Here is a 23,673-nt window from a genome sequence, read left to right as displayed (position 1 = left end):
GTCTCAAGAGATGGTGCATAACGAAGTGATGCGTAATTTGTTGGCTTCACTGGACTGTATCTTAACTTACTGTTTTCCCACTTATCATCTCAGGTTTTGGGGAGATTGAGGAAAATATGCTACTACTGGGAACTAAATGTTAAAGCAATTCTTGGACCTGTGAGGCTGACTACAACAGCCACTACACATCACTCCTGAATCATGTTGGATGGGCTGCAATAAAGCCTCAAGGACACCACACACAGAGGAAGCTTCACGACCCCATTTACACTTGGACACCTCACGCTTCTCAGGAAGATGGGATAGCTGTCCAATCTAAAAAAAAAAAAAAACTATCTATAAAAGCTTCCAAGATGCATAATTTGTTGGCTACACTGGTCAGTGTCTCCGGAGGTGGTTCGAGATGTATTCTAGCCAGATGCTGACAAGATGTAACCGCATCTGTGTCTCCGAGATGCATCAGTAATCTTTACTCCTCCCAAGAGTAACTACATCAATAGGTGAGCCAAAGTCCATGCATATGTTAGACATACATACACGAGGTCCAGTGTATTTTCTCCTCTTGCAGCACACTTGACACATTTGAGGAATTTTCGTCTTTAAATTTGCAAAATTAGCATTTGTTCTCCCTTCATTATTAAAGCCATTTCAAAACATGATCACACAGAAGGTGCATCGAGCTGTTGTAGGGTTCATCCGATCTCTGATCACCGCACCCACCCAGAATTGATCTGTATGTGTGAGGGAGCGTTGTGACTGGGAGCACGTGAAGACCAATAACTGTTGGTAGCTGTTAGCTAGTTTACAAATTAGCATGTAGCATGGTACTATGAAGACAGATTGCTTAGATCTGGTTTTATAAGAGACTTGACATGACAAGATTATGAGTCATTTCAAAATGTTCTGAATAAACTGAACCAGAATACTGATCTTCCATTGACTTGATAAATACAAGAATTGGTACCGAAGGCAGAACTTTGAAGGAACTTCCTCACAGAGCAATAAACAAAGACACAATCATCTCTGCTAGCCATCACTGGAGGCGTTAAGGTGCTGACAACAAGCATGTGAAAATCTGGAGGGATAATCTTCACTTGCATGGTGGTCTGGAGGAACTTGATTGTCCCAAACCAACAACTACTGCTAGACCTGCTGTCCTTAGCAGAAGACACTTTGCAGCAAAAGTGTTGTTTCAATGCTCTGTGCACCACAAATACAAAAGCTATCTCTTATCTCTTGATATCTACCCCGAAGAATTCTGTATCTGTTGCACATTTTGCCTTTTAGTTTGTGTTTGCGGAGAAGACACATACTCCTTCAAACACTCTGATCATCAGCGACCTTTCAGCAGCTGCCCTACATGCTTTGGAGCCTGGTGAGCTCCGAGGCTTCAACGGGCAAAAGCCCTTCATCTGGTCTCATTTTCAAAAGATGAAAACCTCTCCAGCTAATGGTGCAGCGCCTTCTCAGTAGGAAGGCGACTGTGATTAAGAAATCATATTCCCCTTCAGTATGTATCATTAGATCTGTTTGCATTCCCTTGCATCAGGATGACACCAGTTGGACGTTAAGCCTCCAGGTGCGACACCTTTCCTGTCGTGCAGGGATTGAACAGACGAATGTGGGCCAATCCCTGATTAAGACACAGGGCCATCAAACCGCACACTGCTGACTTAATCCGTCACTTTCATTACCTGGAGTTGTTAGCGGCGGCGCACAGAGCTCAATAACGCCCCTAACAAGATGGTGAAAATGCCCCGTGGGCCAGCACCGCTGAGCTCTCTCAGGCATTAAATCAAGCACATGAATGAAAATTAAAATAGCAGAATAAAATCACACGAGTGGGGGAGATGGTAGAAGAGAACGAGTTTAATGCGTCTAATGTGGACATCACAACCAGGACACGGGATTTATGAGACCTCGAATATGCAACAGAAACAGCGCTGTCTGTAAAGCACTCACTGGTGGAGGAAGTATTTACTTACATGAAACTACTAATGCCACACTGTAAAAATACTCCATTACTAATAAAAGTCCTGCATTGAAAAAGTATGAAAATATAATCAGAAAAATTTACTTAAAGCATCAAAGGTAAAAGTACTTGATACTATTACTGCATAGAGTATATTACAACATTTATATTGTTAGTTTCTCATTACTGATGCATCAATACTGAAGGAGAATTGTACTGTTGTAGCCACTATAGGTGGAGCTAAGGATTATTGTCATTATGGATTAATCTGCAGACCAGGGGTTGGCCGGTCTTACTTTAGTATATTCAATTGAATTGAATTCAATTTTATTTGTATGGTGCAAAATCCTAATATACATTATCTCAAGGTACTTTACAGGGTAAGGTCAAGACCTTACTTTATTATAGAGAGGAACCCCACAGTTCTCACAAAGAGAAAGCACTTGGCAACAGTGGGGAGGAAAAACTCCCTTTAACTTTTCAGATGGATCGTACAGATCGTGTCACTAAAAGGTGCATTGTGGGTGAAGAGTAGTGACGAGCAGACAAACATCTGAGGGTAGTGTCAAAGCCGCTGGATGATACGAATCACAACTTCCGTCCGGTCAGGACTTTCACAATAAAATCAGAGTGGACACAGAATGCAGATTGTGATTCTGATCATCGATGACGATTCTACCTGGAAAGATTGTCATGTGATCTGATTGGCCAAAAAGAAAATACTCAAGTAAAGTACAAGTACAGTACTGGAGTAAATGTACTCGTTACAGTCCACCAGTGAAAGCACTTTTTAAAAGATTAAGGTATCAGCTGCAGGGAGACGGATGTGACAGAGGCCAGCTTGATATCAGTCACAACAATGAAGCGCCCCCCTCCACCCCCCACCACCCTCAACTGGCCAAAGTCACAGTCTTGGGAGGAGCACTCTTGGCTGAACAGAAGGGCCACTGACACAGATTCAAGATGGAAGGAGGTCAGTCTGAAATAGAGCAGAAACAACAAGACCACGCAGTAGAAATCCCTTCCAGCTCCATGCAGCTGGAGATGCAGATCCTCCAGAAACACAAGAAACATCCTCCCAACTCCCGAAGCACAGAGATCATTTCACACAACCATGAACTGACATGAACCTGATGCTTGGGATTCAGTGTGAATCTGAGCATTAAGGCCTCACTTTAGTTGTTCTTGGGACCATTATGAATATAATATGTGCAGAGTAGCAATGAGCAGGAACAGACCCCGATCTGAAATCAGGGCATTCAACAGTGCCGAAGGGCCACGCTTGGCAATAAGTTCCTCTCTGTAAACATGTTTTAAATATGAAGTCAGTGTATGAAAACCAACTGTAAATTCCTTCTCTAAAGAAAATGGGTAGACAGATGGGTAGAGAACATCTTTAAATACAAAGAAATCCAGAAGGAAAATGAGCCTGGTACTTTCCAGTTCACTACACATTGAACAGTATGGAAGAACGAAGCTCAAACTGGCTGTGAAAAGTTGCCCAGTCTGGACATGGTCTGACTGTGAGCGCTGATGCGTAGATTTGATCTTAATCAAACAGCAGCTGGATCTAAACTGAAGAAAACTTCAATCATTTCTCGACTAACCGGATGAAAATTAACTGGATATTTGATGATTCCAGCCTCTCACTGGTGAAGATTTGTTACTTATCTTCCTTATCTTTCCTTTGGAATCTGTGTGAAATTTGTTTCTCAAATTTTGCGGAAAATAATTCATTGATAATAGAAACAATATTAGGTGCAGCCCTGCAGTATTATCATCTATTGATATGATGCAGCTCATCTCAATAGGAAGTAGTAGCATTTTTTATGCTTTAGCCATTAAAAATCTTTTAGTTAGTCTTTAGTTGCATTCATTTATTGAAATGTAAATCTAATAAGGTTAGGTAAAGGATTTAGCACGAGATTCAAATTTGAGAAAATCTAATTTCTAATAGCGTTTTCATAATCAATTGCTTATGGCTTTTTTTTTTTTGCTTGAAAACTGAGCAAAACAGATAATAAATCATGAGAATATTGAATCCAGTTAATTTTCTGTTGAGCCACTGATCATGTTCTAAAATTTTGTTGTTTAAATAACTGACTTCAACACATCTTTGCTTAAAAACAAACCAAATGAGTTGTTAAACATTTGCTTTTGCACTTTCTTCTTTTTGGCTGCAAAAAAATGGTCATCTGATCGTCTATTGGCTCATTTTCTAAGGGATTTTTCAAACATTTACCACATTTCGCAATTTCAACCACATCCCTCAACCATAGCTTTTTCATTCCTCCAGTACATGTGCTGTTTACTGACTTTGGAGCTTACTAAATCTCTTATTATGTACTTAATTTTCCTTTAAACAGGCGTAGTTAATTCACCCCTACGAGCTAAGACATTACACCAGATGCTTGGCATTCCTTCATACCAGGCAGCCCCCCCCCCCAGCCTGTCATCTGACTTTGAGTCACAAATCCATCCATCCAGTCATTCTCCCACAGACACACAAGCAGCGCGCGCCACAGGTCATCGGCCTTGGATTCCCCCGCCTGTCGGGGCCCTCTGCTGCGCTCTGTGAGTCAATGACAAGCCCATCACCATGAAGGCAGCCTCGCCTCAGCTCCCCGCCCCAAGCTGTTCACATGGGGGGGGGGGGGGGGATACAGAGAAAAGAGTCTGTCCCTCAGCGGAAGCAAGACGCTCTCTGGACAATAGTCATATTCTGCTGGAGGACTGTTAGGACACAGGAAAGGACCATTGGAGAGACTGAAAATCCCGCCACATTGCAAAAAGGCCATTAACGAAATATCCTCTCAAGCTCAGCATAAATACTGGAGCCATTCATAGTGCTTCTGGCCAGTTTAGAGCGTTTAATAGTGTAAAACAAAACCAGGAGGCTGAGAAATAAAAGTCAGGCTGTGGCTTGACCAACACAGTGTTTATAAAGTGTTCAGATGTTTTCCCTTCTCACTGGTTCAACCCAAAACTGCGTTCATACACTGCTAAACTGTTTTCTAAATGACATTGTGATGACAGATGTAATCGCTGGCTGGACAACATTCAGAAGCAAGATATTTCAAATCTCATATTCAAGAATGACATTTATTAATGTCAGCGAGCCTCCAGGAGGTGTTTGTGACGGCAGAGACCAGGGTTCACATCCACGGTCATGTCTGTGCTTTAGGTTCAGGCGACAAAGGCACTTTGGTTAAGTTTAGATGTAAATGAACGCATTGTGTGTGAAGTCACTGTGAACTTTTTCTGTGTTAAACCAGACCACAATCTTTCTCTAAACTTTACTGAGTGCTGTCAGAGTCTAAGCAGAACCACGAGGAAGCTCAATAACGCTGTCGTCACTATAAATGGATACTGTGGTGAAAGATCCGTTATTGGCAGAAGTCGGTTCTTGACTGATATTTTCAGTATCAGTGTATCTGCAACTTGTCAAATGCATAAATTCACAATATATCCTCTCGTTATCCAGCCACAGTCATGTTTCCTTCAAAACATATTTGCTGTTGCAAATTTGTTGGATATAAATGTAATTTCTGGGAGACAGGGTCGACCGATTTCAAGTTCTAAAACAAGGCTGCAACTAAATCTTTATTTCCATTTTCCATTAATCTGCAGGCCTGACTAACTGACTGATTACTTTGTAGTGAAAAACAGGAAATGCCTGTTATGATGTCTAAAGACATTATAAAACATCATCATGGCCTCTGCGTACATTAATCACGAATGAAAATGATCATTAGTTGCAGCCCTCGTGCATTTTATATGAGCTACAACAGAAGTTGCTGATGCTATGTGAGTTAAGTCCCTCAGACATCATCCTCCAACAGTGTGTGAGTGCGACCTCAAATTAACACATCAGTGGGGAGAAAACCGCTCAAACGTTGCGTGTTGCCAATGTTGTGCCGGAGCAAACACAAAAACTTAAGTTCCTGTGGCCTTGTGTTCATTGCAGACTTTCTCAGAACAGATGTGGAGAGCATCACTGGTTGCGATCTGACATCTGTCCTGAGTCGGAGTATCCATAGAGACTAAACAAACAGTTTGCTTGGGAGATCTGGTTATTTGTCATGTCATCAGGAAGTGCTGAAACAGCAGCTTTTTAGAGGAGAGAAGAACTTCACTTTTTTGCTCCCCGTCTTTGTCAGAGCACTGAGTGATTGATCATTAAAAGGCCAAAGCTTTAGCTCATAAACAGAGGAAGCTGGTATATGTCAGAGGTAATTTCACAGGATGGACTTCCTGCGTGATTTTACATGTGTGGGAAGCGGTGCATCATGCCAATGCTCCGAGTGAAAAACCTTGATTTTTCTGCTGCTTCCTTCCAGTCATCCACCTCCAGGGTTGTTACATAACACTTCATACTGTAGCGCTGCTTTTAGCTCCACAAAGGAGCCGCTTGAATGTTCTCTGAAAACACTGTTACAGGCTTCAGTGGCTACAAGAACACGTCCCTTCTACTCATTTAAACACAGCGGGCAGCAGATAAAAGACTCATAACATAAACAGGAAAAAAAAAAGCTCACAACAAGTTGAGCAAACAGGAACATCTTTCTCCAGCACAGCACACAAGGCGGGGGCTTACTCTCACTGCACATTCACCGCAGCTCCAGACAGAAAGGAGATCTTCTCATTCACCCATGTGAGAAAAAACATGAAACAATGAGGCATCTCAGAGCTGCAAATAACGAGGTAGGTGACTCTTTAGCATGCAGCTTGTCTCGCTGCTCTGCTTAGCATATGAAACGAGGAAGGAGAAGGTTAGTGCGACTACCCCTCACTCAGCGCTTCCTGAGATGTGCCTTTTTCTCCAGCTCCAGATGGCAGTCATTAAGGTGCTGCTGCCAAGTCTGGAAGTCTTTGATTTGGGAGCCGAGATTTTATCTCTGGGAGCACACAAGTGCAGTGTCGGAGAGGAACTCAGTTTATTTACTCAAGTACTGTACCTAGTTTGAGATACTTTAACATCAGGTTTTCCATTTTATGCTACTTTGTACTTCTACTCCATGACATTTACTTAGCAGCTGAGGACCAAGGTTAGTAAAGCTTGAGAAATGTTGTGTTTATAAGATACAACGCGTCAGTGGCTCCCAACCTTTTTGGCTTTTTGGCTGATGCCTTGCAAGAAAGTTTGTGTTTGGAGCTACTTGTAAGCTGTGTCCCAGTTTAGGGGTTGCATCCTTCTGAGGCTGCACTGAAGACCGATTGCGTCAAAGAGGAGTGACCGCGCTGTCCCATTTCGAAGGTTCCTTCAAATGCGGCTGAGAAATGAGGCCTTCTTTTCCTGGGCAATGAAGGATCCACCAGGTGGATTCACTGTAGCAAACAACACTGACAGAGAGCCCAGGGATTACACTTTTAAACAAAAGTATTGGCTCAGTTCAAAAGCTAATGGTATAACTGTTAAAAAACCAAGAGTTTGAAACCTCAAGTTTTTGTAAAAAAAAAAAAAACAAAAACAAAAAAGGTTACACATCATCAAGGTTGCTGGGCGACAGAAGCTGTGCTTTACAACGCAGCAGGAAGGGTTGGGACAGCTGGTTTGCCCATCATGGACTACGACGACTACGAAGGGCAACACCTTGGTAGACTGCGTCCTCTCAACGATACGTTCCTTGATTTGGGACTCAGCTACTGAGTTCTTAGCAGATCCACCAAAGACTTACTTCCCCTCTAACCTTCTCAGACGGTTTTTATCGAAACAAGTGTTTGAGGCCCAGTATTTCACAAAAAGAAGAACTTAACCAACCTCATCAGCAACACTGTGGTACCCTGAGTACGGCCCCTACACCGGGAACCACTGAACTAAACTATCTAAACCAGCTACAAATGCTGCGAACACACTGACGCATCAGTGTCCACAGTAACAATATTTTATCTTTTTGCTCAGCACCTCTTACATGAGCATGGTGTCTTTTCTTTCAACACAAACTCAGCTACAAGTCTGACTTCTCATTTTGTCAATTTAACAAAGTCTAAAGCTGCGAGGAAAAGAAAACAGAGAGAAAAGACACAGGCGCCTATAAAAATGTCATTCCACTATTTTATACACAGAAATACAACGTGCAAAGGTCAGAAATAAGACTGAAATACAACCTATTTAAAGTAAATTCATATCAACTTTTTTTGGCCTGACCCTGACCCTGGCTCCCCTCACGGCCTGAGAGGCTCCTGCCTGTTGGGGAGCGGAGGACCAGGTTTAGATGTGGGTGTAGAAAATTCCTGCCTTATTTATATAACCTTTGGTGCGCGGCGGTCAGAGGCTTTGGCACAGCCTGTGAGTGGAAACCTTCAGTTTCCTCTGATCCAGTGATTAGTGACACTGTTTGAAGTATTAATCAGCAACTATTTTGATTATTGATGCCAATCATTCAGTTTCCAGCTTCTAAATGTTGCTGCTCATCTTCATTAGTCAGACAAAACGAGTGAGAAAAGACTTTTTTCACTTTTTTCTGACATACATTTTATAAACCAGATAATTAATTGATAATGAGAATAATCATTAGTTGCAGCCTTACTTTGAAATGCATCCTTACTTCCTGTTATAAAGCACCATAGGAAATCATTTCCACCCATTATACCTTCATTTCTTCCGCATTAGGACTAAAGAATATCTGATTACAGGCAACCAATGGTGTAGAAGTATTCAGATCCTTACCACACTGTAAATATTACTAAAATACAAGTTACAGTTCTGCATCCAGAATGTTACTTAAGTAAAAGTATGTAATCAGAAAAATGTACTTTAAGTATTAAAAGTAAAACTACTCAGAGCAGGAAAATGACACATGGGTGTTGTAGTATTATCAAATCATTACTCATGCAGCATTTTAGTGCTGTAGTCAGTTGACATGGAGCTGATTCTTAAATATTTCACATGGGCCAACAACTACATATAATTTTCATAATGGGTTGATCTCCTGATCTTTTCAGTGAGGAATGTCCAAAGTGACACAACAGTTAATCCAAAACTCAAAATTAATACAACTAAATTGAAATTATTAAAATAATCAACAGGAAAAGCAGCAAATCTGCACATCTGAGAAAACAGCAACCATGAAATGTTTGGCATTTTTGCATGAAAGATGATTTATCAGAATATTTGCCAGTTAATTTTCTGTCTTTTGATTTATCAGGGATTAGCTGACTGGTCATCTCAGCTCTTCTTGTGTACACTCTTGATTTCTAAACCTGTTCAACTGTAGTGAAAAGAATATACTTAAGTAACGTTCAAGGACCTAAAAGTCGACGTTAACGCTACAGTAAATTAAGTAAATGTGTTTAGTTACTTTCCCGCACTGTTGACAACAATCACAGATCATGGGTGCTGACAAACAAACAAACAAACAAACAAACAAACAACCTGCTGCAGCATGAGGTTGGGAATCTGTGCAGGAACCTAACAACAGCTGAGACTGTGATTTCAGCAGCTTCCAGTCAGTGAGTGAGTCCATGTGACAACTCAGACGGCTGCATTCATCATCATCATCATCATCATCATCATCCTCATCATCATCATCATCATGAGTACTGCAGGACTCCGCTGCCCTGAAGCTGTGGAAAATGCCTCTAAATCTGACAGATGCTCTGAGCTGTAATTATAATCCACCATTTATCGGATCGGAGATTTCAGTGCAACGTGTCGCACATGCAGAGAGAGAGAGAGAGAGAGAGAGAGAGAGAGAGAGAGAGAGAGAGAGGACCCCCCCCCCCCCTCTCAGAAAATGCGTGAATGAACCCCGCAGACGCCAGCCTGCGTGAGAGCTGCGGCGTTCACTGCTTCAGCGAGTTCAATGTGGAGGTTTCCTGTTCTTACCTAAACCGGGGTGAATCTTTAATGCAGTCTTCAAAGTCCACCGTCATTTTCTCGGGCTGGGGAGTGAAGTTTTGTTTGTTTTTTTCACACGCTCAAAATGTGGATTTCATCTCCTGTGCAGGTTAAAGTAGAGCTGTCAGTATCCGACACCGCGGTCCTACCCTCAGGCTCCGGCTCCTGCTCCCGGGCGGTGCGCTCCCTCCCTCGGTCAGTCCTCCTCTGAGGCTCCGGAGCCGCTGCGCTCACTGCTGGACCCCGTGTTGCGTTCAAGAGCTCCTCCCCAAGCTCGGAGTTTTGAGCCGCCACATCTGACGTATGACTCGTAGCGGGCACCACGTATAATATTCAGCTGATTTTAGTGGGAGACGGTTCCTTTTTCTCAACTGCCATCTCCATAACACATTTCAACCTGTTAAACGCCATGATTGTAGTTTTCTATAATCCTTGTAGTATTTAATGTGCAGTAGTCTATTTAGAAACCTTATCACAGTCGCCCCTTTTATATGGTGTCCTTTCATATACCTGTCTTATTTAACCTTACTATTATTCATCATTCAATTTGTTGTTGTTATTAGTATTATAATTATTAATATTGTGCTTTTTTAAGTTATTGTTTTTTGTCCCTGTGTCTTGTTTTTGTTTTTTGTGTGAAGCACTATGAGTGGAATTGACTGTAAAACCAATTGCTTGATTCCAAAACATTAAAAATTAACCTTTCACCTTTTAACACATTCTAGGGTTGCTATATCATACTGCTTTACCATGCCGCTGTTAAATGAGGGTTTCTTAAGTGCATCCATTTCCCCAGCTAGGGCTATTATTAATTCACAGGAAATAGGAAAGCTTGGAGAAAAAAAGAGCGCCTGCCTGGGATTTCACTGCAGGTTTCATAGAGCGCCATTGTTCCTTCCTATCCGGGCTTTAAAAGGGCTGCAGTTCAGGCCATGAATGGAGATGATCTCATCGACTCTCAGCAGAGGTGTCTTGACTAAATGCCACCGCCATTCACTGAAATCTCAGAGGAAAGTTTTCAGACTTTATCATGGGAGGCCAATGGCGATTGTTGGATTGGTCCAATATTTTGGACTGTCTTCTATTGTCTCCAGCAAAACATCATCCTCATGGACTGGCATTAAGATTTGGCTCAGACATTCATGGTCCCCATGGATGAAGACTGCTGACTCTGCCGAGCTCGTAACTTTTCAGTCTCATGAGGTTCACATTTTTGGTTTTGTGCAAAATGTCTGGAACAGTATTGGATGTATTGGCATGAAACTTGTACAAGACACTATTACATTTCCAGTGCATTACACACAGAATTTGCCATTATATCTGCTAAATCTTATCTCATAGTAACAATAGTAGCATGTAATAGTATGTAAAGTAGGATAAAGCTGCAGACTCTAAGTCTTGTTTCAAAAATGAATGCATGTGTCGGGCCACATTATTTCCTCCGCCAAGGAGGTTATGTATTCATCTGTGGTTGTTTATTTGTCAGTACGATTATGCAAAAAGTACTGAGCCGATTTGCACAGAACTTGGTGGAGGGATGGGGCATATGGGCCAGCAAAGAACACATTAAATTTTGGGGAAGATCCAGATCATCTATTATGAATTAAATTTTTCTTTGAGGTCTGGTTTATGTTGTTTGACATCATCTTGGCGTTGGTCTGCGTTCTCTGAGTATCCTTCTAATAATTCATCTGTTTTACTTCTCTGAATATCAGATAAATATTGTTGGTCTTGTTTTGTTCTGCTGGTGGTCAAAAATCAATTCCGCCTTAACCTGGGGATTATGAAACCACACAGGACCATCACCAGATGAACCAAAAGTCTAAAAGCAGGTGCTCCATCCATCATGTTCGCTTCTTGTATAAATATCCTCCTCCGCTTTGTGAACTAAAACAGTCTTTTGACTCCCCCCACTGCCGCTCCTTTCGCTCTCCCTCTTTGCCTCATCCCCAGTTCCTTGTGCTAATCTGAGATCAAAGCACAGAGAGCTTCTTCACGAAGCTGTTGAGTCAGCAGTCGGCTGAACTGAAAGTGCACACTGCTGGAGAAAGTTAAGAGCAAACCATACTGTATAATGTGGATACATACACTGTATAATCTACAATGTTGTGGATTTTATTACAGCAGCTGCACATGATCGTAGTATATCTGACCTGTTGGAGCATCATGGTAGCTTGCTTTCGTTTGATTGGGTGTTTAGTTGACTAATTGTTTGAGCTCTGCCACTTGAGAGGTTGTTTTTGATTTTCAACAGAAACATAGTAGATTTTTTAATATGTCTGGAAAAGTGTAAACAGCAAACCAGTCTCTGTCGTACAAAAACAAACCACCTACCAGCAGCTCTAAAGCTCACTAATTGCAGAGATGAAGCAAATCCGACATAACGTGTTTAAAAGTGATTTGGAGAGTGAATCAAAGTCAAAGTGAATCAAAGTCTCCTCAATTAGCTCCTAACTCCTAAATTAGCTTTAGCCATGCTAACAGCCTGGCCTTAGGGACGGCAAATGTTGGTCAATAACTTGAAATATTTCATAAATTGTTGAATGCACTGCCATGACATTCGTTGTCCTTAGAGGATGAATCCCAATGTCTTTGCTGACTTTTCCTACTTTTCCATCAGCTTCACCATGAGGCTGAAACTTTTGTTTTTTGGGGAAATATCTTTAAAATTATTAGATTAATGATCTCGTTTAGCATGAACTGTAATAATCTGCTGATCCTTTGGCTTTTCATCGTCAGGTCAGTTTGTTAATTTGATCAGTACCTTGGTTTATGGTAGGTATCAAATGTCAGCATGTTAACACTCCAAACTAAGATGGTGAACATTGTAAATATTAAACCTACTAAATATCAGCATGTTTGCATTGTCATGTTGGTGGACTGATGTTAGCATTTACAGCCCTGATATTAAAACACCGCAGATTTACCCCCCTTGTACATCCTTTGTGCAAAGCTAAGCTGACCTGCTTCTGGCTGTAGTTTCTTATTTAACAGACTGATGCGAGAGTGGCATCGAGGGTGGTATGGGCCATATGATGACTGAAATGTGACTGTGAGATGATTCACAGCAGTGGAAGACTAGCTATCATATCAGCAATGGACTGTTTGTGATCCATCTCCTGCTGCTTTTGTTTCCAACACTGTGTGACATCTACCAGGAGCAGCGATCAGGCTTCCCCGCCTTAGCACCGCAACACACACATAGGGAAGGGAGCTGTCGCCTCCCATTTTCTCTCCCATCAGCGGCCCTCTCATGGCAGACACAAACACAACTGCAGCATGGAATCACTGGGAGAGATGTGTGGGTCTCTGGGAGGGTGACCTACTTTTGCCCCCCTCTTTGGTCTGCTAGAGAGAGCTGTGAGTCGCACTGCTGAGCACACAGCTTGTAATGTTATCCCTTTTGACCGCAGGTGCAGCGCTCTACAAGCCACTACCAACGAGGCATGTACAGATGCTGGAGGAATCTGGTTTATTATGCATATGTCTTCTCAGCTCTGACTTCCTCCAAAATGTATTCCCACATCTATTCCAAATTCATTTTAATTTTGCAACAGGGCTGCTGCGCTCACACTGGTGGCAATGATGTATACATGTGCCAAGTGCACTTATAAGATAGATGGAAGTATAGACACACACTGGCATGATCATAGCATTGTAGTACTTGTGCGATGCTGTCTATACTTTTGACAGAGCTTTGCAGATTTCTCTATCCAGGGAAAGAGAGAGATTAGAAATTAAGTAAATTTTAAGGAATAGTTCCACATTTTTGGTAGTGTGCATATTTTCTTATTTAACACACAAGTATAAGAACAACTGTTTGCAGAGCCAGAGGTGTTTCCAGTCTTTATGCTGCTACAGTGTGTAACTTCATATTATATGATGACATGTATTTTTCTCAAAATCTTAAACAATTTATTAAACATTTCAGTTCTTATATCTGTCTTTTATGCTGAATAGAGATGTCTGCAGGGTTCTGTCACTTCTGCTTGTTCAAAATATCAGGTTTTTGTTTTGTTTTCTTTGAGCACATATTTACTAAAAACTGCTATACTGCTGTGCAGCAGGATTTAATGGGTTTTTCTCTAATCTACACAGTTTGACAACCATTCTTCACTGTTTGTAAATTAGGGTTATCAATACCTAGTATAATTACTATGTTAGTAGTACATATTATTTAAGTAGTGGTTAACAACCTTGTGGTCTGGACCCTCACATAGGGTCACATGACTAAACTGAAAGGTCAAGAGATAATTAACTGGAAATAATATACAGAAAAAAATATATATTTCTGCTGTACTAAATAATGATTAATTTTTTAGACTTTCCGCTAATCTTTCTTCTTTTTTTCATGTGCATTACTGGTATAAAAAAAAGTAGATATTACTTAATTTTAAGGGGCCGCAATCCAGAAAGGCTGGTTATCACTGCATTAAAGTGTACTGCAAGTTGTGGTCATAAAATGTATTTTAATAAATGATATTCTTGCTCTTCATACTGGGTCACATCCAAAGACCCCTGACACATGACCTTTCTGAGTTTGAAACACCCATTACCAGAAGCTGTTTGCAATCATACTAACATCACTGCTGACTTATTTAGCAGCTCTGCCAAAGCACATCAGCTCGTGCCGCTAATGTCTCAGCAGGGGTGCTTCTCTGCTTCAGCTGCTCCAAGCATTGCTCCTGGGTGTTAGAGCATCACTGCTGCTGCAGTAAAAATAACTTTTACTAATTTTACTAACAGCAGAGACGACTGATTCCACTTTTCCCGTCTGTACACTGTATATGAAACTAGAGCCAGGCGATAGTTATCTTAGCTTAGCATAAAGACTGGAAGCAGGTGGAAAGGGTAAAGGGTTAGCTTGGCTCTGTCCAAAGGTAAACAAGATGAGTCGAGTAGCAGCAACAACAACAACAACAAAAACTGACTGTTGTGTAAATGAAGTTATTGGACACATTGAAATCTTCACATGATGATGGTCAGGGGATTGTTTACAATGACCATGAATGTTTGCACCAAAATGCACAATAATCCATCAAACAGAGATTGATCAAGATAATCAAGATATGTCACTAAACAACAAAAAGGTCAACGTCGTGGTTGCACTGAAGGAAAAGTTACAGCATCACCAGGACGATCAGGACATTACCATCTGTAGAAACACAGCGTTTACATGGCTAAAAAAATACACCTACACAAACTGAAACATAAACACGACAACTTGTTGTTTTAGGAGTTAAGTGCTGGACGTTTTAGTGTTTGTGCAGATTAAACAAATGAGACATGGGACATCTTATCAGTGGGTTACATGGAAGGATTTTGTTTTTTTTAACTTTTGGAAAGCACAGTCTGACTGTTTCTTCTGTTTCTTCTTTTCACTCCAGGCTATAGCTTTATTTTAAGCACACAGACATAAAGAGGGTTATTGTTATCGATATTCTAATCGAACTGTTGTGTATTTCCCAAAAACATGAACTATGTTTTTAGAGTCTGATCTAGGCTTAAATAATTGTTCCCATAGATGAAGAAAATACACTTTACTTTTACATGCAGGGGAGAATTTCTGTACTTCAGACTGTACTCATGAATGGAACAAGCCCTGTAGAGTCACATCGCTCTCACCTTATTGTCATTTAGCATGTCAGACTTTAAGAACATACTGTACTGATAAACAGACTCTCTCTGGAGCAGCCAGTCATTAGTTTTGACCTTGGCTCCATTGTGTCTTAATCGTGTTAGGGTAAGCCTAATTGCTTAAGGAGTCACAAGCTTTACAGGCCCAAAGCCCTTGAGCTCTGCAGGCCCAGCTCCTTATCCACTGGAGGGCTCTTCAAAAGGCTGCTGTTCCTGTCAGCGATTCCTGTGAGGAAGACAGCGACAGGATCCCATAAAGAGCGGAGAGGGTGAGCGCCGGGTCAGAGCGGGAACAGCTGGAACAGAGACAAAGGATAGTAGTTTTCAGGAAGCTGTTTTCACTGTGTCAGCGAGACTGGTATCAAATATTCAGATAACCATGAGCAACCTAAATCATCACCACAAGGTATAAGGTCAACAGGGGTCAGGGTCAAGCAGGGTCACAGGGTTCCACTGCTGACAGTGAATGCATCATTACAGTAGCAAAGTAGCTGAGGCTTCGGAAAATTAATTGGCAAACTTATATCAACAAAATAATGTAGCCTGTTCATCCACATGTAGCCTGTGTAGGCAAAACACCTTTAAGACACAGTTTGACATTTTGGGAAATACGTAATAATAACATCGGCATGCTAATATATCAGAATGACAACGCTAACATGCAGATGTTTTGCAGCTGTAGTGATTATTATCGTCACCATGGCTTTGTGTAGGGTGTTAGCATGCTAACATTTGATCATTAGCCCTAAACACAAAGCACAGCTGAGGATGTTTAGTTTCGAGGTGGACAGGTATTGGACAAAAACTCAAGTTTGAGTTTTTGATGATGGTGCATGATGAAAAGTCAAGAGGTCACCAGAGTGAATGAACCATGCATGTTTGCAGATTTCATGGTAGACCTCATGGTGGCGCTAGAGAAAAGGATCATTTAGGATTCATCTCCTGGGGATCATGAATGTCTGCACAAAATTTCATAACAGTCCATCCAACAGTTTGTTCAGTCTAGACCAAAGTAGTGGATGTACTGATATGCAATCTCTACTAGCTGCTAGCATGGCTAAAAATAAAAGAAAAAACCTTGAAATTTGAAATGACAAAATGAATAGAGGATTAATGAAGCCCTGGACTCATATAATATATAGTTTTCTGAATCAAGGCATCAGTCATCAAGGTAGGCAGCAAATCAGCCATTAAATTTATTCAATACTTAGATGGAGAAACTGCTGATAAAGGAAAAAGTGTAGAAAGTGGGGATTGTTAATCATGCAAGTAACTGCTTTCTGGTCCTAAGGTGATTGACTAAGTAAGAATAAACCAACATACAAGAAACTGAGAGTGCTTTATTGTGTACACTTGTTTTTGTTTTTTTTTACACTCCTTACAGTGTCTCAACCAGGACATTTTGTTCAATTCAACGCTTCTGCTCAGCAAACATGTCTGGCCAACGAAGGTGAGCATTTGTTTTTCTGTGCAAGTTGTTTGAGGGGGGAAAGTAGGGCAAGATGAGCTGCAGGCTTGTTACATCCCCGCCCACTGAATCATAACACACACACACACAAATCAACAGAGACTTCATATATATGAGCTATAATAACTTTACTATAACATCAGGAATCACTGTGCAGCAGTAAAGTGAGAACATGTGCTGGTCTCAGTTACATAAATTCAGCAGTATCTCGGTGGACTGATTTCACAACCTCATATTAAGTCTTTTTTTGGTTGCAACATACAACACAATGCTTTTGGACATCAGAGGATGGGTTTAACATTAGAAGCAGCGAGACAGAGAGAGACAGCCTCCTCTTGTGTTTCGGCTGCACGACATCCTGAGAAATCGCCGAGGCTGGTGTTGCTAGGCGATGGCTCAGTGCTCCTGAGAGGCGGGATGAGGGAAACCTGCAGACGATCAGAGGAGCTGCTTCCTGTTTGAAGTCTGAGTCTTTGATTGTCTGACACCTCCACTGCCTCACATACTTACCTTGGCCAGAGTCCACCTACCTCTGATGTCTACCCACACCAGGCTCTTTAAGAAACATAATCATTCACTTCCTTTGGTCCAGAATAAAATACCTCAACAACTATTGAATGAATTGCCATGAAATCTTTTACAGTCATGGTGCCCAGAGGATGAATCCTACTGACTTTTATTCCAGTGCCACCAAGCAGGTCAAAACCTACCCTTATCCTGTGAAATGTCTCCACATCTACCGTCACAAAATTGTGTCCAGACATTCCTCTAGTTATTTCCCGAGGTTGGCATTTGTGGTTTTAGTAAAATATTTTGACGACTTGTTAGATTATTACACTCACTCATGTCCCCTCTCAAGATTATTTCTGATTAAACTCAGCACATATACTACAAACCTGGCACTTAAGAGGTCCTGAAATGCATCATCATTTTACTTCAGTAAAAGTACTAATAAAGTAAAATTAATATCACACTTCAAAAAATATATACTTTGATGTTATTTAAGTAAAAATATGTAGGTATGACCAGGACAATGTACTTACAGCATTAAATGTAAAATACATTAAAATTATTAAATGGAGATAAATGGTCCCTGTCTTTGTAATACTGATATATATCATTAGATTATTACTCATGCTTTCATGTGTAAGCAGCATTTTGTTGCTGAGGTTGGTTGGATTTTTAACCCTTTTGTAAAGACCTGCCACCAACCATAACCTAAAATTATTAAATGTTTTAAAAAGAAGAGCAGGAAATTCTCACATTTTCCTACATGTAAAAAAACTTGTGACAGTTACCAAACAGTTGCCCATTGCCAGCTTTGTTTGTGTAAACTGTTGAATTCAGCTAAATCTATGATAAAGCATCATATTTTATAAGCTCTTCATATATTATCTATGCAAAAACCTTTTTTTGTTAAGTAACGGAAGATGTTAGATAAATGCATCACAGTGAAAATATTTCCCTCTGACATGTAGTGAAGTAGAAGAATAAAGTGGCATGAAAAGAAAATACTTGAGTTACGTTCCACCACAGCCCTGTGCCACATGCAGGGCTGGGACGACACCAAGTACTGAGTTGTTGAATTGTTGGTTTTATTGACAATAAACAAAGTGTCGAAAGTATTTCTTTAATAAAACAATAAGAGAATCAGAAAGGCACCTGCAGCTTCGGGTTCAGTCCCTTCACATGAGGTTTATGATTGAACCTAACCGCTGACACAATGCTGCCACCCTGTGGTCATTTCTGACAAGAGCACTTTGAGCTGCTGAGATGTGTTGAGTCTTCCAGCGTCCCTTTTAGCTTGTTGGTACCAGCAGCTAAAATTAAACCTTTTTTCTTTTCCGTGTATTTAACTCTGTGAAACACAAAAAAAACAGTTTCACGTTGAATATTAAAGAATGTACAGACTCCTGAAGCTACAGGGAAGTGAGGTGACAGTGAGATAACCTACCGACTGAAGCAGCGCTGGTTTCACTGTCAGGAAGTGCCTCAGCTGGTGTGACTGGAGGCCTCGATGCTTTCAACAGGTATTTAGGTACATGCTGAAGAACAAGAACAAAACACAGTCATGAGGTTAGGAAGGTGATCTGTTACAACGGACAGATTTCATTTGAATAAAACTTCAACTGACTAAGTTTTTTTGTGCTGTCATTAACTCAATCTTAACATAAATTTACAACATAATGTAAATCACAAGATTTGAATGATACACACATCATCTTATGAGACAGAAGAAAAACTAAATCCATCTTAAAAATGACTGAACGTCCTCCCTTTTTAAGGAAACTGACATCTTCTCCTCTATTGAAAAATAAAGGTTTCAGACATTTAGGTGCAAGTTTTCATTTTTGCTGTGTGCAATAAAAGCTCTTATAAAATGCACCATAAACTGCCTTAAACCTATTCCTGCTGTAGCTATTTTTATTTTATTATACAATTTAATTCTGTTTAGTATCAGCACTTTCACTGTCCTCAGATCTCTTACTGTTTAATTGGACTTTTTATTATGTTAATATTTTTTTTATGCTGCTTTTCTGCAAAGGGTTTTCCTCTTGTCTGAAAGATCTGAACTGACCAAAACTAAAAGAATGAAAAAAGGATAATTAACCATCTATTTCTTTCTTGTTTTTAAAGAATATTTTGACATAAGATTTTTTTTAGGTAAAGACCTGACTTTTTCCTCTCCCGGTACCTTTCAATATCTGAATTCAGGATATCTGCTGATATTGATCCTGAACGTTCTCTCTTTTCCCCAAATTTTAAATCTGTGTACCTCACTGTGTGGAATTAGATGGCATTATTTTTATATAAGTTAAGTTAACATGAGGTCAGAGATTAACGTGGCACCACTGTGACTTTAACAAATGCGACATACAGCAGAAACGCTGAATTTTATGGTGAGATTGATAAAGAATCTGTATTTCACGTGAATCAGTTCTAACTGACTAATTCTTGATGCAGTCCACTATCAGCCCTGTTACTGATCCATGCTGGAGCATCCCTAATTTTTCAATTTCACATTTTAAAGACGCCTGGCTTGACCGTGCAGCGCCTTTCAGCTTGCACAGAAAAAGAATAAAGTGGAATATAATGTGGCTGACTTCAAGCTCATCAATGAAACATCAACACGTGGGGCCCTCGCTGGAGAAACAGAAAACCACAGTTCAAGTGAAGAGGAGAAACGCACACTGACAACAGAGATGTTTCTGAGTGAGAAAACAAAGCCAGGTCTACAAAGTGCACAGGCTCACTGATGCCTCGTCAGGTGAAGAGTATTGATCACCTCAAGCTTATAAACCAAACTTAACAGTTTACAAAGAGCTCTGAAGAAGGTGATACGAGCCTCTCAAGGGCATTGACAACAATAGGGCTTTCTGAACCCTTGTCCCCTGCCTCAAGGCCAGGTACAGTATAACAGAAGTGACAATGACTTAACATTTACACAAGGCAGCAGTCACCCACACAGGTACCAGGGCAAAGAAGCTAACCACAAACACCAGCAGCCACCCTGCCTGACCTATATGCAGCCAAAGATAACGCAAACGTGTCTGCAGATGGTAGATTGACCTGGTGGGAAGGTTTTTTTCTTGCACCACCACTAACAGTACATGCTTGAGGAGGGCGTTCGGCAGAGCAGGAAGTGTGGTTACAGCACTGCAATAGGTTTGTCTCCACATACTGTAAAATGAATGAAACCTCAGACGGGACTCTGTCTTCCTGACGATCGCTTGAAGAATTTTCTTTTGCTCTACTTACTCAGTGAGTTGCATGCTTCAGGCTACTTAAATGAGTAATGCGAATAAGAGTAAAGAGTAAACAAAGATCACATTCATCTCACAGAGCATGAACTGTCTGGTTTTTCTGAAAACTAAATACAAAGCAAATCTTTGAAAAGCCCAGAAAGTAGTTTCATTATTTATTTTCAGTTATTTTGTCATATTGTATCAAGCTATCATCTATTATTTAGTATTTTCATTTTAGAAAAAATCATGTTTATAGTTTCTGTGTGTCATAAAATAACCAGATGTGTTTATGATTCCTGGCTACTGAGAGTGGAGCCCTGCGTGTTTACGTCGTGCTCTCTGGTGAATAAACACGATGCTGCTGTGAAATGTTAAACTGACCCAGGAGGTTTGTGGGCGAGGATCAGGATTGCTGCTGGTTCTGCTCTGGACTCTCTCGCTGCGCCATCGTTCGGTGGAGCGGCTGGGACGATTTATGGTCGAGGGCCGAAGGCGACTGCTGGTAGATGGAGTTTCATCAACTTCGGCTAAGAGGTCTGTAAGTTCTCCATCGCTTATCTCCTCCTCCACCACAGACTCGTCTGCACAGGGACAATTTCACAAAAGTAAAAATAAAACGTCTTGTTATAATCAATCATAATCTACTCCTGCGCTTTTTGCTTGACTGTACCAGGACCTGATAGTTTTAAACAAATCCACCCATCCCATCACTGAACACTGTTGTTGAACTACTTTGGCTATTTTTGGTAGATTCACATTTATATGATCACATTTGTATTTCTGCATGTAAAGTCCATTTTACAGTGGCTGTCCTTCTCTGATTTCTTGTCAGATTTCAAAGAGAAGGATTTAGAAATGTACCCATATTTTTTACAATAGTATGGGTGAATATATTCTTACAGGCTGCTACTAGTGTCTCACGGGAAAGGAATACGCTTTCGAAAGTGGTTGTCAGTAATGTGAAATATGGATTTTGTATTTACCCCTTTTCACTTTGAAAATCAACAAAATATGCATAGTAACTACAACAGCTTTACCTGTACGATGAGGATTGGCTGCACACTCAGGACAAATCCAGTCACCTTCAGGGCCTGTGTTTAATGACGGCGTCAAGCAGTCCATATGATACCTGTACACATACCGCACAATCACTAACATGACATTATGTCCAGGCTTTTCCTTCAGTTACAAAACATGAGTGGAAAAGGGTACACGTCATTAAAGTATGGCTTTCGTGCTCATTATAATGCTACTGCTGCTATGACTAAAATAAACAGATCATCAAAGTCCAGAGTGAGAGCGTCTTAGGGTTGAATCGTGACAAAAATTCTGTTGCTGAACAAAAAGTTGATGAGTGCATCAGGACTGTGCTGCCATACCCTGAATCACACTGTACGCACAGCAGCAGCCGGTGCCTGCGGTCGCTCCGTCCACATTCCTCACAGATAACAGCATTGCTCACCTCCTCTTCATCATCAGCATCTCTTTTCTGTGTCTCCACTTTGATCTGCAGCAGCACAAACAGTTCAGCCACCAGCACCGTTAACACATTTCCAAATAGTTTGCAGAAAGCTTCCTTCACACGCTGCAAAAATAATCACCTTCTTTTGAATGCAGCCTCCAGGACAACGTCTCTGGTGGATGAAGGAAAAACTGATCCGATCCACCGGGCAAGTGTTCGCTGTCTGAAGTTTAGGGCGCAATGTTTTAGTTTTTTTTTTGTTTGCTTTTATCTGTTTTTTTTGTATTGCTGTCTGTGTGTGTGTTGTCATGGATGGTTGGTGCTCATGTTTAAATTTTATATGCACTGATTTTACAAGCACTGATATATAAAAATAAACAAATAAACTATATGAATAAAACTAATGATTATCTTAATTATTAATTAATCTCCTGTACAGCTGAAATGAATGATGAATCGAGTAATTAGTCAATGAGCAGGAAATTTCTCCAATGTGAGGATTTCCTACTTTGTTTTATATCATTGTAAGTTGAATATTTTGAGGTTCAGACTGTTGGTCAGACAAAACTAGCAACTTCAAGATATCCCATAGTGATGATGATTAATTAAATGATTAAATGATTAATTAATTAATTACTCAACAGATGAATTGATAAGGAAAATAATTGTAAGTTGTTAGTTTTTCATGGTGGAAAAAAAAATAGATAAATATACATTTCTGAAAAAAACACAAAATCATAATTTCCCTGTGTGACAGGTGAGGTGTGTGTTTACCTGGGACCATTGCAGAATACATTCAAGGCAAAAGACATGCTGGCAGTCCTGCAGAGAGCCCACAGTCTGCTGCTCAAAGCCACTCAGGCAGATGTGACACTTATCTGCTGGGTTTAAACCTGTGTCCATATTGTGACAGTGCTGGTCAACAGTCGAATCTATGTAGAGATTTTTAAACTTTTACCATCAAAAAAATATATAACACAGTTTTCCTTTAAACACAGTTAAAGCTGCTAAACCACTTTTAATAAGCTATATCTTTTTCCTATGAGCTTTAACCACAGCAGCTAGCTAGCTAGCTTAGCTGTTAGCTAACAACATGATGAAGCCTACTCTGAGTCCGTCCTTGAATTGAGTCAGTGCAATCTACAATTGTTTTTGGCCTCTTGCTAGCCGGTGTTTCAGCATATATTATATTATAGAATTACAATTCACACGTTGCTGAGACGAGAATCTGTTTTCACTTTTCAATCCACCCCGTGTTCCGGGTTACACAAACAAGCTTCCGGTCTAATTCCTTCAGAATAAAGGCATCAAAACCACGACCTGTAGTGGTCACATTTATTTACTTATTTATTTGTGTTTCAGGCTAAAAGGGTGTGAGTTATAATTTCATTAGTAAAAGTTCGCCGTGAAAGGCACAGGTTTGCAGTTTATTTTTTAGATTGTGAGATATTATCTGCTTTTGATGACGCTGATTTCCAGTGGGAGGGTTTGATTAGCACTTCCTTGAAGAGTTGCATCATTATATTTTTCTCATTATTTTAAGAAATT

General features: G+C 40.5%; 2 protein-coding genes across 6 annotated transcripts in view; both read right to left on the bottom strand.

Moving 5' to 3' along the window:
* Positions 1–10,311, bottom strand: part of LOC139621069 (arf-GAP with coiled-coil, ANK repeat and PH domain-containing protein 3-like) — a 75,100-nt gene extending 64,789 nt beyond the window's left edge. Inside the window, exon 1 of one of the 2 annotated variants that reach the window (XM_071477286.1) lies at positions 9,801–10,311. In XM_071477286.1, coding sequence (XP_071333387.1) covers positions 9,801–9,847 — 47 coding nt within the window. In that variant the 5' untranslated portion in view covers positions 9,848–10,311. The remainder of the gene's footprint in view (positions 1–9,800) is intronic. The other variant, XM_071477285.1, reaches the window with a different exon arrangement.
* Positions 10,312–14,743: 4,432 nt separating this feature from the next.
* LOC139621072 (PHD and RING finger domain-containing protein 1-like) lies at positions 14,744–23,417 on the bottom strand. Of its 4 annotated transcripts, none has more exons than XM_071477292.1 (8): positions 23,328–23,417; positions 22,900–23,057; positions 22,265–22,348; positions 22,043–22,170; positions 21,701–21,792; positions 21,045–21,244; positions 18,872–18,962; positions 14,744–15,745 (listed from the first exon to the last, which is right to left on the bottom strand). In XM_071477292.1, the coding sequence occupies exons 2-8, from the start codon at positions 23,026–23,028 to the stop codon at positions 15,666–15,668; spliced, it is 804 nt and encodes a 267-aa protein (XP_071333393.1). In that variant the 5' UTR covers positions 23,029–23,057; positions 23,328–23,417; the 3' UTR covers positions 14,744–15,665. The 4 variants fall into 4 exon arrangements, with proteins under 4 accessions (XP_071333393.1, XP_071333392.1, XP_071333394.1 ...); XM_071477291.1 differs by having other exon boundaries at positions 23,233–23,405; XM_071477293.1 differs by having other exon boundaries at positions 22,064–22,170; positions 22,900–23,406.
* Between the last annotated feature and the right edge of the window lie 256 nt (positions 23,418–23,673).

The sequence above is a fragment of the Trachinotus anak genome, unplaced genomic scaffold, assembly GCF_046630095.1.
Source record: "Trachinotus anak isolate AG129_WGS33_773 ecotype Australia unplaced genomic scaffold, CSIRO_AGI_Tana_v1 ptg000004l, whole genome shotgun sequence".
Taxonomy (NCBI): domain Eukaryota; kingdom Metazoa; phylum Chordata; class Actinopteri; order Carangiformes; family Carangidae; genus Trachinotus; species Trachinotus anak.
The sequence above is the reverse complement of the archived record's forward strand: the minus strand, read 5'-3'. Positions and strand labels throughout refer to the sequence as shown.

What these genes read in the sequence shown, in the direction of transcription:
- LOC139621072 (XM_071477292.1), bottom strand. Translation starts at nt 23,028, where the DNA reads ATGGACACAGGTTTAAACCCAGCAGATAAGTGTCACATCTGCCTGAGT. An exon ending in GTATTCTGCAATGGTCCCAG is followed by an intron (nt 22,349 to 22,899) that starts GTAAACACACAC and finishes CCTAAACTTCAG; the next exon opens with ACAGCGAACACTTGCCCGGT. An exon ending in AACCAGCGCTGCTTCAGTCG is followed by an intron (nt 15,746 to 18,871) that starts GTAGGTTATCTC and finishes TCTCTGTTCCAG; the next exon opens with CTGTTCCCGCTCTGACCCGG.